Source organism: Rhinolophus sinicus, linkage group LG17, assembly GCF_036562045.2.
Source record: "Rhinolophus sinicus isolate RSC01 linkage group LG17, ASM3656204v1, whole genome shotgun sequence".
Taxonomy (NCBI): Eukaryota; Metazoa; Chordata; class Mammalia; order Chiroptera; family Rhinolophidae; genus Rhinolophus; species Rhinolophus sinicus.
In genome coordinates this window covers 17,163,511-17,176,440 of record NC_133766.1, presented here as the reverse complement: position 1 = coordinate 17,176,440, position 12,930 = coordinate 17,163,511, and the positions used below count along the sequence as shown (strand labels likewise).

The 12,930-nt window shown below is 48.2% G+C and overlaps 1 protein-coding gene across 1 annotated transcript; it reads left to right on the top strand.

Annotated features, from left to right (window-relative positions):
* The first annotated feature begins 1,078 nt into the window (after positions 1-1,078).
* Positions 1,079-11,809, top strand: NENF (neudesin neurotrophic factor). The gene is made up of 4 exons (XM_019738051.2): positions 1,079-1,360; positions 9,424-9,484; positions 10,293-10,396; positions 11,264-11,809. Exons 1-4 carry the CDS (start codon positions 1,184-1,186, stop codon positions 11,438-11,440), a joined length of 519 nt encoding a protein of 172 aa, XP_019593610.2. The 5' UTR covers positions 1,079-1,183; the 3' UTR covers positions 11,441-11,809.
* Positions 11,810-12,930: the final 1,121 nt, after the last annotated feature.

The window sequence follows — 12,930 nt, the reverse complement described above, 5'->3', positions numbered from 1 at the left end:
CCTCCCTGTCTCTCAGACCCATGTCTCATCTGTCAGCAAATCCTATCAGCCACACCTCCAAAACCTACCGCGATCCCCCCTTTTCTCCCCACCTCCCTTAACCAACCACGGTTGTCCAAGCCACCACCATCTCTTGCCTGGATTACTCTTGCCCCACTTCTGTCTATTCTGAACACAATAGCCAGAATCATTCATTAACATTTTAACTCATTCATTCCTTTGTTCCATTCACTTACTGTAACAGCCAAAGTCTTTTGAAAATAAACTGTGAGGCCCCACGAAATCTGCTCCCCCCTCCTGTCCCTTGACTCCCTCATCTCCCTGACCTCATCTCCTACCCCTCTTCCCTCCTTGCGTTTCCTTCAACAAGCAGGGCACTCTTCCTTCCTCAGCATTTGTGCCCTTGTCTTGCCCTTCCCAGGGATGGCTTTCCCCTCCAGACCACCTCCCTCACGTCCTGCAGCTTTTTATACAAATACCACCTTCTCAGTGGGGCCTTCCTTGGTCAGCCAATGTAAAATTGCAACCCCCAAAGCTCCCTATCTCTTTGCCCTGCCTCATTTTTCTCTATAGTATCCGTCACCATCTAACAAACTACGGGAGCTTACTTCTTGTCTATCTCCCGCATAGAATGTGAGCCCTCTGTGGGCGTGAATCTGTCTTGTTCAGCGATGTGTCCCCACATGAAGGCCCTCAAAAAGTATGTGCTGAGTAAGTTCATGAGGGAAGGCTTGCACAAATATTACCTCTGATTATGTCAGAGCATATCGGTGCCATGCCCTACCCTTTGCAAAAATCCCCTTGGGGACCCGAAATTTAAACACAACTGGGAAGAAAAAAATATATCAGCGCAAAGTGAATTAATAAAGTGGAGGTGCTAGTTCATAAATATACCGTAGCAGGTGCTGGAATGTGGGGCTGTGCCATCTATGTACCTGATTAAGGAACTACTGCAACATACGTCTTTCCTGGGCTCAACTTTCAGTCCGCAGCTTGAGAGTCTGGAGCGTTGGGTTGAAATCCTGCCTAGTTCAAGTTTCCAGCGGCGCGATCCCGGCGCATCGGGATCCCGGCCATCGGCCCTCGGGGCGGCGGGCGCGCGCGGGGCGGGGTTCCGGGCTGCGGGCTGGAGCGCGCGGGCCCCGCAGCCCAGGCTGCCCTGGCCGTGCTCGGCGCGCTTACCATGGCAGGCCCCGCGCCGGGGCGCAGGCTGTGGCCGCTGGCCGCGCTGGCCCTGGTCCTGGCGCTGGCCCTGGAGCTGCCCGCAGTCCAGGCCGGGCAGACGCCGCGCCCCGCCGCGCGAGGCCCCGCGGTGCGGCTCTTCACCGAGGAGGAGCTGGCCCGCTTCGGCGGGGAGGAGGTATGCGGGGAGCGCCGGCCGAGGGACCCGGGGCCCGTCCGCCCTCGCGGGAAGGGAGGCCGGGACCCGGAGGCCGCCGTAGCCGGAGAAGGCCTCCGGGAAGGCGCGGGCCGCGGCGGACGCCCCACCGGGAGCCCCGGCTCGGAGCTGGGCGCCAGGCCTGCCGGGCCTCCTCTCTCCAGGCCCCGATGGCCGCCCAGGGATAAGGGGGAGTCCTCAGCAATCGGGGCGCCCTGCTCCCCCCTCTCCACTAAGCCACGACACCCCACCCCGCGCTTCCTCCTCTATTCCGGAGCTGCTCCCTTGAGATGCATCTTGGCTGGTGGTCTGTAAGGAACCTCAGAACTTTTTCGTGCTTGTGTTACCATCAGCTGGGGGATGCCTGCTCTCTCCGCGGAGTGGCTGGAGACGGAGGGAGGGAAGCAAAGCCTGCTCCCTGGGTCAGGCGCTCAATTGGGGCGGGCCCGGGATGGATCGGCTTTCCCTACACTTTGTTTTCCTGCCCCTATATCCCAGGCCTCCTCTGTAACCCACTCCTCAAACCTGCTTTGAGTGCCTGTGCACTCTGAGCTGAGCAGGAGCTGGGGGAGGTCACAGGCGGAGATCAGAGGTGAGAGACAGATTCCCCCCAACACACCCACAGTACTCAGTAGTCTGGACATCTCACAATCACGTGTCCACTGAGGTTGCTGTGGCCCAGTGTGGTGGCTGCCTAGTGTGGGAAGCAGATGCTGCACGTGAGAAGGGTCACAGGGGGACTGCTATTAGAGCTGGAGTGGGGAGGGAGCAACTTGGTGGGGGAAATCATGGTACTATAGCATTTCAGAGTTATAGGAGCCAACCTCCTGCTTTCACACATGAGGAAACTGAGGCATGCCACCATTTAATGGTAGACCAAGGAAGGGACCCAGTGTTCTCTTGTTAAAGCCCTCTGGCCTGGGTTTCCTACCCCCTAAGTTAACTAGCATTAGACCAGGTTGGCAAAGAGGACCCAGAAACCAGGCCTTTAGGCAGTGATGCTACTTGGAGATCATTGTAAAGGATGGTTAGAAGCTTGAGTTGCTGAGAACACAGAGGGAGGAATACAGGGATGTGACAGATGTTAAGGGACACTATCTTGTGGGGTGGCAGGAACCAGAGGTACCGGGTCAGGGAATCTGCGCACAAGAGTTAAGTTAGCAGTGCTGGCAAGAGGGGCTGTTGGCTGGTGTCTGGATTTCCAGGGTGTCTCACACTTCCCAAAGGGCTAAGGGTGGCTCCGCCGGGGCCCTTTGTACTGGCAGTATGTTTATGTTGATCACTGCCAGGCAGAGAGGGCCTACCTGCCCAGGGCCCAGTAAAAACTTTGGACTCTGTGTCTCTCATGGGCTTCCCCGGGCAGAAACACGGCACACGTGTAGCTGCATTTGGTTGCTGGGGGAGCAGCGTGCTCTGTGTCACCCTCACGGGACGGAGAGAGCATAAGGAAGTCTGCACACGGATTCCTCCAGACCCCCTGTGTCCTTTTCCGTCGTGATCTTGCTGTGTAGCCTCACTACATGGCTGTAATAAATCCTACTGTGAGGACGACTGCATGCTGAGTTCTGTGAGCCCTTCTAGGGAATCTCCAAACATGGGGGTGATCTTAAAAACCCCCAGCGCAGAACCTAAGGGAGGAGAGTTCAAAGTGGAGGGTACATGCAGCAACCATGCCAGGGGCTGCGGGATGAGGACTGAGAAAGATCTTTGGTTTTTTATGCTGATATCATTGATACTTAATTGAGGGAAGCAGAGAGGAAGCTTGAGATGGAAACAGGTTAAGCAAAGAATATTTTGGGTATGGGGCCCAGAGGATGGCTGTAGGCTGAGAAAGGAAGAGAGTAAGGGAGGAGGGGGGCAGTGGAATTGGTTTATGTGATGATGGGGCTGGCAAGGCAAGTCTAAAATCCGTAGGGATGGAATTTCTTCTTCCTCAGACAATCCTCAATTCTGTTCTTAAGGCCTTTCAACTGATGCAATCAGGCCCACCCAGATTATTCAGGATAATCTCCTTTACATAAAGTTAACTGACTATAGATGTTAATCACATCTACAAAATACCTTCACAGCAACACCTCTGATAAGTGCTTGGTTGAATAACTGGATACTGTCACCTGTCCAAAATGACGCATAAAACTGATCATCATAATGACTATAATAAGAGTTCCTACTCTGTACAGGGCTTTGTGAGGGTTAAGTGAGATGGTGACATGCAAAATGCTTAACATAGACCTGGTGTCACGTTAGCATAGTAAGCCTATGTAATCTTAGCTGCTATTATTTTTATTAGCTTATTATTAAAGATAGAAGCAAGAGGTGGTCTAATAGGGCCACAACCTTCTTATGCCATTCAGAAATCGAATAAGCTCTAAAAACCATGTGTTTTGTTTTTTTTACTAAGTCATTTGACAGCAAAACCTGACCTGATCTGAACTCCTTTGCTGATGGAACTTTGTTGGCTCTGACACAAATCTATTTATAGTCTTCATTTATCCTAGTTAGTGTGAATATTCATGTTCATGCTTTACTGTGGAAATATTAGTATAGTTGATTATGGGGTGCTGCCTTGGACCCCCTGTAAGTGTTATGGTATGCGCTCCATAACAGCTTTCTAAAATCTAACAAATTCTGAATTCCAAACAGCCGACACCCAAGAGTTTCTGCTACCCTGTTTCCCCGAAAATAAGACCTAGCCGGACAATAGTTCTAATGCGTCTTTTGGAGCAAAAATTAATATAAGACCGGGTCTTATTTTACTATAAGACCAGTCTTATAATATAATGTAACATAATATAATATAATGTAATGTAATGTAATATAATGTAATGTAATATAATTCCAGGTCTTATATAAGACCGGGTCTTATATTAATTTTTGCTCCAAAAGACGCATTAGAGCTGATTGTCCGGCTAGGTCTTATTTTCGGGGAAACAGGGTATGGGATTGTGGACCTGTGTAACAAGTCTTTCTGGAACATACAGCAATGAATGTCTTATCTCTACTATACCCTTTCTGGATGAGAGCCAAGGCAGACCCACCTGTCCCAGGCCCACGTGCCCCTGTGCTGTTTGTGGTGAGAGCTCAGACACCCATGCATGGAGCTGCATAGTGTCTCCAGTGGAAACTTCAGATTGCAAATCATGAAAGATGGGGATTCTGGCCGCTGTGCCTTTCCCAGAGCCATACCGCGTTCTGGATGTACTGCGCAAGGCCCTGACCCAGCTTCCTCCTTTGGAGCCTTGTAGGTCCTCAGAGTGGGCCACAGCGTGGCTCCCGGAATCACTTACACACAGGAGTATGAAAATAGCTATACTGTGCTTCTGGAAAAAATGATCCCTCTTGGAATACCTGCTGAAAATCCAGACTCCTTGAAATCTGGCCCATCCTCCCAGAATGTGTCTGTGCTCACTCACCAGCTCTCCTTGGCACTCGTGCTAAGGGGGGTCGGGCTGCATGTGTTCTCCACTTTTCTAAAACTTAATGATAGTGAAGGGTGGGAGTGTACTTCCTCCAAAAGGATCATTCTGGACAGAAACAATATACAGACAGTGGGGGTGGCCGGATGGCTCAGCTGGTTAGAGTGTGAGCTCCGAGCAGCGGGGTTGCCGGGTTTGATTCCCACATGGGCCAGTGGGCTGCGCCCCTGCAACTAAGATTGAAAATGGCAACTGGACTTGGAGCTGAGCCGCACCCTCCACAACTAGATTGAAGGACAACGACTTGGAGCTGATGGGCCCTGGAGAAACACACTGTTCCCCAATATTCCCCAATAAAATTTTAAAAAAAAAAAGAATATACAGACAGTGAAGGTTGTTGGATAGAGGTAGGTGAATAAGGATGTGAAATCACCCTCCCTAATTATACAGTAGGATGGCTCTTAGACATTTTAGCTGTGTAAGGAATATATTTTGCATCCTACCCCAGTATACCACACAACACTGAAATGGAAGTCTCATGAAGTTCCACGAAACAGTGCTTGTTCTACTATGTGTGATGCACTCTGATGTTTTTTATTTTCTGTTTTATTAACTTTTTTCTATTTCATTGTTTTAAAAATCTGTTGGTAAATCACGAAATTGATTTCGTGACCCACTGGTAGGTTACCAAGGCCAACTGCAGTTAGAAAAAGATGCCAAGAAATGGAAATAGCTGAAATGTCCTTCGATAGATGAATGGATAAAGAAGTTGTGGTATATATACACAATGGAATACTGTGGAATATTCGGCAGTAAGAAAAGATGAAATAGGACCATTTGTGACAACATGGATGGATCTTGAGATTATAATGCTAAGCGAAATAAGTCAGACAGAAAAAGCAGAGAACCATATGAATTCACTGACGTGGTATATAAACCAAAAACAACAATAGAACAAGACAAACAACTGAAAAAACAAAAACTCATAGACATAGACAAGCGTTTAGGGGTTACCAGAGGGTAAGGGGGGAGCAGAGCTCTAGAAGAGGGTAAACAGGGTCTAATATATGATGATGGAAAGAGAACTGACTCTGGGTGGTGAAACATACAATGTGAGATATAGATAACGTATTACAGAATTGTACACCTGAAATCTATGTAACATTACTAAAAATTGTTGCCCCGATAAACTTTAATTTAAAGAAAAAAGAGAAAAAAGAAAAATATGACCCTTGGAGGGCCCGGTTAGTTCTGCAGAGCATCCATGGCAGTTTCCTTCTTTTCCAAGAAGAGTCACCAGTGAGGAACTTCTCTGCTCTGTCGCTGGCTCCTGGTACAGTGTCTGAGGGCGTGAGGCTCAGGGGGTGCCCATAGACGGCTGGGCCCCGCCTTTCTGCCTACACCCAGCTCCAGGGCTCTCTCTCCCAGCTGTGAAAAAAGCCCTCTTTCCTCTGCCCCGCTGCTCTTGTACCCCCTTGTCATGGCAGCGTGCGTGACACTCTCGACTGGCCCCGCTTGACCACAGTCAGGGAGGAAGCCCAGATGGTGAGCAAGCCCAAGACCCAGAGGAAAGATAAATACTTGGTCTCGTTTCTGCAGGCAGTTCCCTCATTCCCTTGCATCCACTGTGTCTTTCCTCATGGTCCTGGGTCTTTTGGATGAGTTTCCCAGGATACACTCACCCTACCCGGGTCACAGGCAAGTGCTCTGTCCTCGTGCTGTGTGCCCTCTGGGGGTGGGGGTGGGTGGGAGGGCAGGCCAGAGAGTGGGCTGAGTCTGGGGCTCCAAGGCTCCAGGTTCCAGAACCTGCCCTCCTTCTAATTCACTCTGTGACTCTGGGCATGTTTCATAATCTCCCCAGGCCTGGAAAGTTGCATCTGCAAAATGAAGGTGGTAGATAGATTATCTTCAAGGCCCCTTCTAGTTTTAACTTAAAATTCCTCCAGAGTCCTTATCTGTCATTTGGGAATTACATTTCTTTCTATCTTTCCTTTAGGAAAATCTACTTCTGCTTGGTTATCTGATTCCTCTTTGATCTTATAATTGTCAAAACCTAGAGAAGGAAAAGGGAAACTAACATTTATTTCCCTATACTGTTAAGTGCTTTATATCTCTTACCTTGGTTGAGAGATATTACAGAGAAAACGGAGGCACAGAGAAGTTAAATAATTTGCCCAAGGCAACACAGCTCGTAAGTGATGGCTCAAAAACCCAGACCTGTTTGACTTGAAAGCTTATGCTAGGACCACAACAACATGGTGACTCCTCCTTTGGGCTCTTGGAAAAATACAGACCTCTGGCTCTTATTCTGCTGTGGGGACAAAAAGGACACCTGATGTGTCTTTCCAGGTGGATGAGGGGATGGGGGACTGTGGCGTGAAGTTGATGCTGAGCCTGTGTGTCTGTATCATGTCTCCGTGGACGTATCTGTTTGTATTCCAGAGTCGGCATTTATGCTCCAAAGGCTTCCACCCACCTTCTGTCTTCTCTGGGTCCTGAGAACCCATGCCTGCTGGCTCTGCTTTCAGGGGACAGTCTTCTCCACATGATAAGAACTCAGCCCCCGGAGCACACGTGGTGTGAAATCGATAGGCCATTTCTCTGAAATGTCTATGGAACAGGAATGCCTCCTAAGATGCTCAATGTTCCTTCCTCCGCCTTTGCTACGACTTCCTCTTAGCACTTACACCTTCAGGGTGTAGTTTCATGAGGAGATAAATACTTAACTGTGGAAGAAATGGAGAGTGCTACTGATAAGAAGCATGTTTTTATATCTTATGTATGTGAACGTCATGTTTATATGCCTCTCTGCATACAGAAAAGAAATAAATGTCAAAGAAAAAGCAACAGAACAGAAACTATGACAAAATGCCATGAGTAGAATTATAACTGTAATATATTTTTTAATTGATATAAGTACATAACGCCACTTGGTAAACCAAGTTGAGGAACAAATAATCACAATGAAGGAAAGGCAGTAAATCAACCCGAAGGAAAATGCAGTCTGCTGGCTGGTTAAGTCACATCAGGTGAAATAAGATGAGGGGGAGCAAGTGTCCCCCGAGATGACGAAGTGCTCGGGACTAACTATCTGAAGGAGTTCATTAGGGAATTCTCACAACCAGCCATTTACAGTAGTACCTCGGTTTTCGAACGTTTCGGTTTACGAACACCCTAAACCCGGACGTAAATGCCTCGGTTTTCGAACATGCCTCTGAAGTCGAACATGTCACGGGGCTTCCGCTGAGTGCAAGATCCTGAGGCCTAGCTGTTGGCTGTTTTTGAACGTTTCAGGACTCAATCAGTGTTCCGGAATGGATTACGTTCGAAAACCGAGGTACCACTGTACTGGGCTTCACCTACACTATTGCCTTCAGTGTTCCTACCAGGTGTTATGCCCACATAACGGTTAGAGAAACCAAGGCCTGAGAAGTTATGTGACAGTGAGATACGCTTCTTTGGTCTCATTGCTTAATTCTCTGAGCCCCAGTTCCTTTGTCTGTTAAATGTGGTCATGAAAACACTGACCTTCAAGCTCTACGAGGCCAAGAACCCTAAGGCCCACCTCAGAGAAGGTCAAGTAGCATAGTCTTGGAGATCCTGAAATTCTACACCCAGCTGCTATTCCCACCCTCAACCCGGCCTGTGAGCCACCTGGCTGGTATTCCTGTACCCCCACCCCCCACCTCGACGGGGCTGAGACAAAGGAAAGACCGGGTCCTGGGTGTCCTAGAACTGTACCAGTCACCCCAACCCGAGCCTGACTTGATGAAAGTTAGAAAATCCATGCCGTTTGCTCTTGTGTTATTCTTTGGGGAGGAAATGCGGGTAACCTTGTATACCCACGAATAAGGCAAACAATAACCCTTTGTTAGAAATGGGGAAACAGCATTACTTATATTTTTCTAGCACTACAAATTCTCTTTTAAAGGACAAACAGGTAAAATATAAAAAGTGGTTATGTTGTTCATATACGTTTGCCCAGGAATTCCACATATTGAAATAGGCCTCAAAGACATAACTCATCAAATTAGAAAGTAACTTGTAGAAAGATATTCATAATGCTGCCGTTTATAGTTGTAAGGAACTGGAAACAAGCCAAATAAATACCCAAAACAGAAGAAGAGCTAAACAAACGGGCACACAGTATCACTAATCCATAGCTGTTCAAGTGACAGCCATTTTGGTTATTTCAATACATGGAAATGTTTATATGAAGTCATGATACCTATCAGAAGCAAAATATAAAATAGATCATTTATGTTGATTACATCCATGTGTGTACATTGACGAAGATGAAAGAAAATTTGGGATGATTGAAATAATTCATCATTTAATAGTCTTCTGAATTTTTATCTGTGTAGAGTTGCTGCAGTTTTTGATTTTTTTTAAAAAGTAAGGTATTGCCATTGGCTTGTTGTGATACTTTGTAACTTTTCCAAGTTTTTGTAAGTGGTCATGACTCTGCAGGTGGGGGCGAGCTCTCTGTGGAGTGGCATGCGGAAGGCGGCTTTGTGACTTTACCCACTGCTCTCTGCACAGCCCAGGGTGGGAAGAGGCTTTCCTAACTCGAGCTGGAAGAACTGGGCTCTTTGCCTCCTCCTCACAGCTTCTTTTCCTGCTTCCTAGGAAGATCAGCCCATCTACATGGCGGTGAAGGGAGTGGTGTTTGATGTCACTTCTGGAAAGGGTAAGTGGCTTGGCTTTATGACTCCTTATTTCTGGGGAGCTGGGCAGCCACGAGTGGTGAGGAAAGGGAGGGGACACCGGGCAAGTCCTTTTTCCCCAAATGGGGTTAACAATCTTTGTCAGTATTGTACCTCATTATTTTTTGTAATAACATCATGCTTCTGCTTCTGAGCCTTCACGGCTCCCCATTGACTATTGACAAATCCAAAGTTGATGATTTACCCTAGTTGAAGCAGTGAGAGGAAAAGTATTATTTACTGGGATCATAGAACATATTAATGCCATTTCATGGCTTCCCTACTGGTAACTACGGATGACAGCATGGAAGGTAGTTCCGTCTTGGTTCATTGTTTATCTGATACCAAACAAAAGATGTTGAACAGAAATAGACTTGGCTTACACCAATGTTTAAGAAGACTGAACATTTTTCTTGATTGCATTTCAAATATATATTTTTTAAATTTATTGGGGTGACACTTGTTAGTAAAATTACATAGATTTCAGGTGTACAATTCTGTATTACGCATTTCAAATATTTTTAAGAGATTATTTTCGTTTCATGTTTTTTTAAACAGTCACCTCTCAGCCAAGCGTGTGCAACTTATTCCATGTTTTGAATTAGAGGAGCCCCAACTGGTGGCTGGGGTGGCTTATTGGACTTCACGTCTTCACTACTTTCCCTCTCTTTGGGCCTGGAGCCTTTTTAGGATTGGGTTGGGTCTCAGAAGCTGCCCTCCCTGTCGTGCACAGTCTCCTGGCTGCTCTGCGTGCACACCCACACTCATCCCTTTCCTTCCTCCCCACTACAGAGTTTTATGGACGAGGAGCCCCCTACAATGCCTTGACTGGGAAGGACTCCACCAGAGGGGTCGCCAAGATGTCCCTGGATCCTGCAGACCTGACCCATGACACTGTGAGCCAGATGACGAGCTTTTGTCAAAACGTTCCACCCCCTCAGCCATGACCTTTTTTTTTTTTTCACCTCTGGGCCATGGCCAAGCTTCCTAACTAGCCTATTACACATGGCAGCCAACTATTTTCTTGAAATAGATCTCTTACTGTACCACTCCCACTCAGAAACCTGCCATGGCTCCCCTTGCCTACAGAGTCAAGTCCAAACTCTTGTGAACTTGTGATCAAACTCAGTGAGCTTCACAGTTTGGCTGCAACCTACCTTGGCAGCTCTACCCCTCTTACAGTCTGCACCCACCACCCCCTCCAAGTCTCACAGATTTACGGTTAGTGTCTGAGACCCAGGCCCCAGGCCCCTCTTGGTAGCTCAGGGGATGAATGGATTGAGAGCAGACTCTCCCCCACGCTCATGTTTCCATGCAGGAGAAAATAGCATTAACTAAAACAATTTCAGGGTCTATGTATCCCAACAGGAAGGCTGGCATTCACCCCAGCTGTGCTCAGATGAGTCAAACTCTTAAGCTGCAACATTACAGAAACAAGTTAAGAAATTAAGGCGGGGGAAGGGTGTATAAATCTATAATGGGAGGAGTGGAGAGAACAGTGGCATTAATGAGTGCACTTGCATCCCGTCCCAGGCGGGGTGTCATCTGGAGTCTTGATTTCCTACATCAGTCAAACAGCAAAACATGATGAAACGATTGCACCCTCACACGTTAATACCCCCCCTCGCCCCTCCCCAATAGGTTTGGGTATTTTTTTCTTTTGCACTAGGGTTGTGGGGAGAGTAAGGTGGGGATGGTAAGCCAGAGCCAAGTACGATTCACTCATCTCCACCTCCCGTGTGTCTTGGGCTTTTCTCCCCAAGACCGGCCTCACGGCGGAGGAGCTGAAATCTCTGGATGACGTCTTCACCACAGTGTACAAAGCCAAGTATCCCATCGTCGGTTACACGGCCCGAAGGATTCTCAACGAGGACGGCAGCCCCAACCTGGACTTCAAGCCTGAAGACCAGCCCCACTTTGACATAAAGGACGAGTTCTGATGTCCCACCTGCAGGAGTGGGTTCTTGGGAGGGTGAGACCTCACGCGCGAAGTCGCCTGCGATAGGCTACCTGGGCCTCTGGGCTCGCGGATCTGAATAAAGCCAGCGTTTAGCCCGGACCGCTGAATACATTTCATTGTCCTTGGTCAAGTGTTCTGTCCACCTGGGCATCCTGCCCACACCCCAGCCAGGGTGGTACTAACAGCCGAAGGGGGAAGCCTCCTAGGAGTCGACACTGGCTCTCTGGGTGGGGAGTTATGAGCATCCTGTATTTCTTCCTTATGTTTTCTGTACTTGCCAAATTTCCTACTGAGACCATGTTTGCTTTAGAACAAGCACAAAAATAAACTTATTTTCACAAAAGGCGAACCCTTCCACGTATGCCCACTCCTTGGAGCCTGATCCGCACCACTTGTAAGGGCAGCTGGTGCTACCCTTCTGGAGTCCTGCTTTCTCCTGTGCCTGTCGGGAGGCCGGGCAGCAGGGGGCGCCCTCGAGCTGTGGTAGAGATGGGGAGGCTTAGGAGCTGGGGCGCAGAAAGGGGAAGGGAGGTGTTACAGGGACTGACTTTACACCACGACCGGGAGAGAGTGACTGAACTGGCCTGGCCTGGAGGTCACCCCAAGGATGGCGAACGACACCCAACACGCTGGACTCAGGTCACATTTTATACAGAAATCCCTTTTGAGGGGATTTTTCCCTCTAAGGGACAATTGGCAATACCTGAAGATATTTTTTCATTGTAATCCTACAACTGTAGGATGCTACTGGTATCTAGTGTCCAGGGATGTTAAACACCCTACAACACACGGGCCAGCCCCCACCACAAAGAATTGTCTGGTCCAAAGTGTCAACGGTGCTGAGGTTGAGAAACCCTGAATTAGACTCCTCTTGGAGATTTTACAGTGGAGATGAATTTCTTTGACATAAAACTTTGTCTTTTATTGAAATAAATAGCAACCACCCCCCAAAGAGAATTTGTACACTAAGCAGCAGAATCTCCTAGGGTGACTTCAGAATGCTGATTCCTGCGTCCCAGGTATTTCCAGGCCATGGCCTGGGAACTGCATTCTTTTTTTTTTTTTTTTTTAAGATTTTATTGGGGAAGGGGAAGGGGACTTTATTCTTTATTGGGGAACAGTGTTTATTTCCAGGCCTTTTTTCCAAGTCAATTTGTTGTCCTTTCAATCTTAGTTGTGGATGTCGCAGGTCAGCTCCAGGTCCAGTTGCCGTTTTCTAGTTGCAGGGGGCGCTGCCCACCATCCTTTAAAGGAGTTGAACTGGCAACCTTGTGGTTGAGAGCTAGTGCTCCAGCCCGTGCTCCAACCAACTGAGCCATCCGGGAGGCAGCTCAGCTCAAGGTGCCATGTTCAATCTTAGTTGCAGGGGGCAGAGCCCACCATCCCTTGTGGGACTCGAGGAGTTGAACCGGCAACCTTGTGGTTGCAACGAGCCCACTGGCCCATGTGGGAATCGTACCGGCAGCCTTC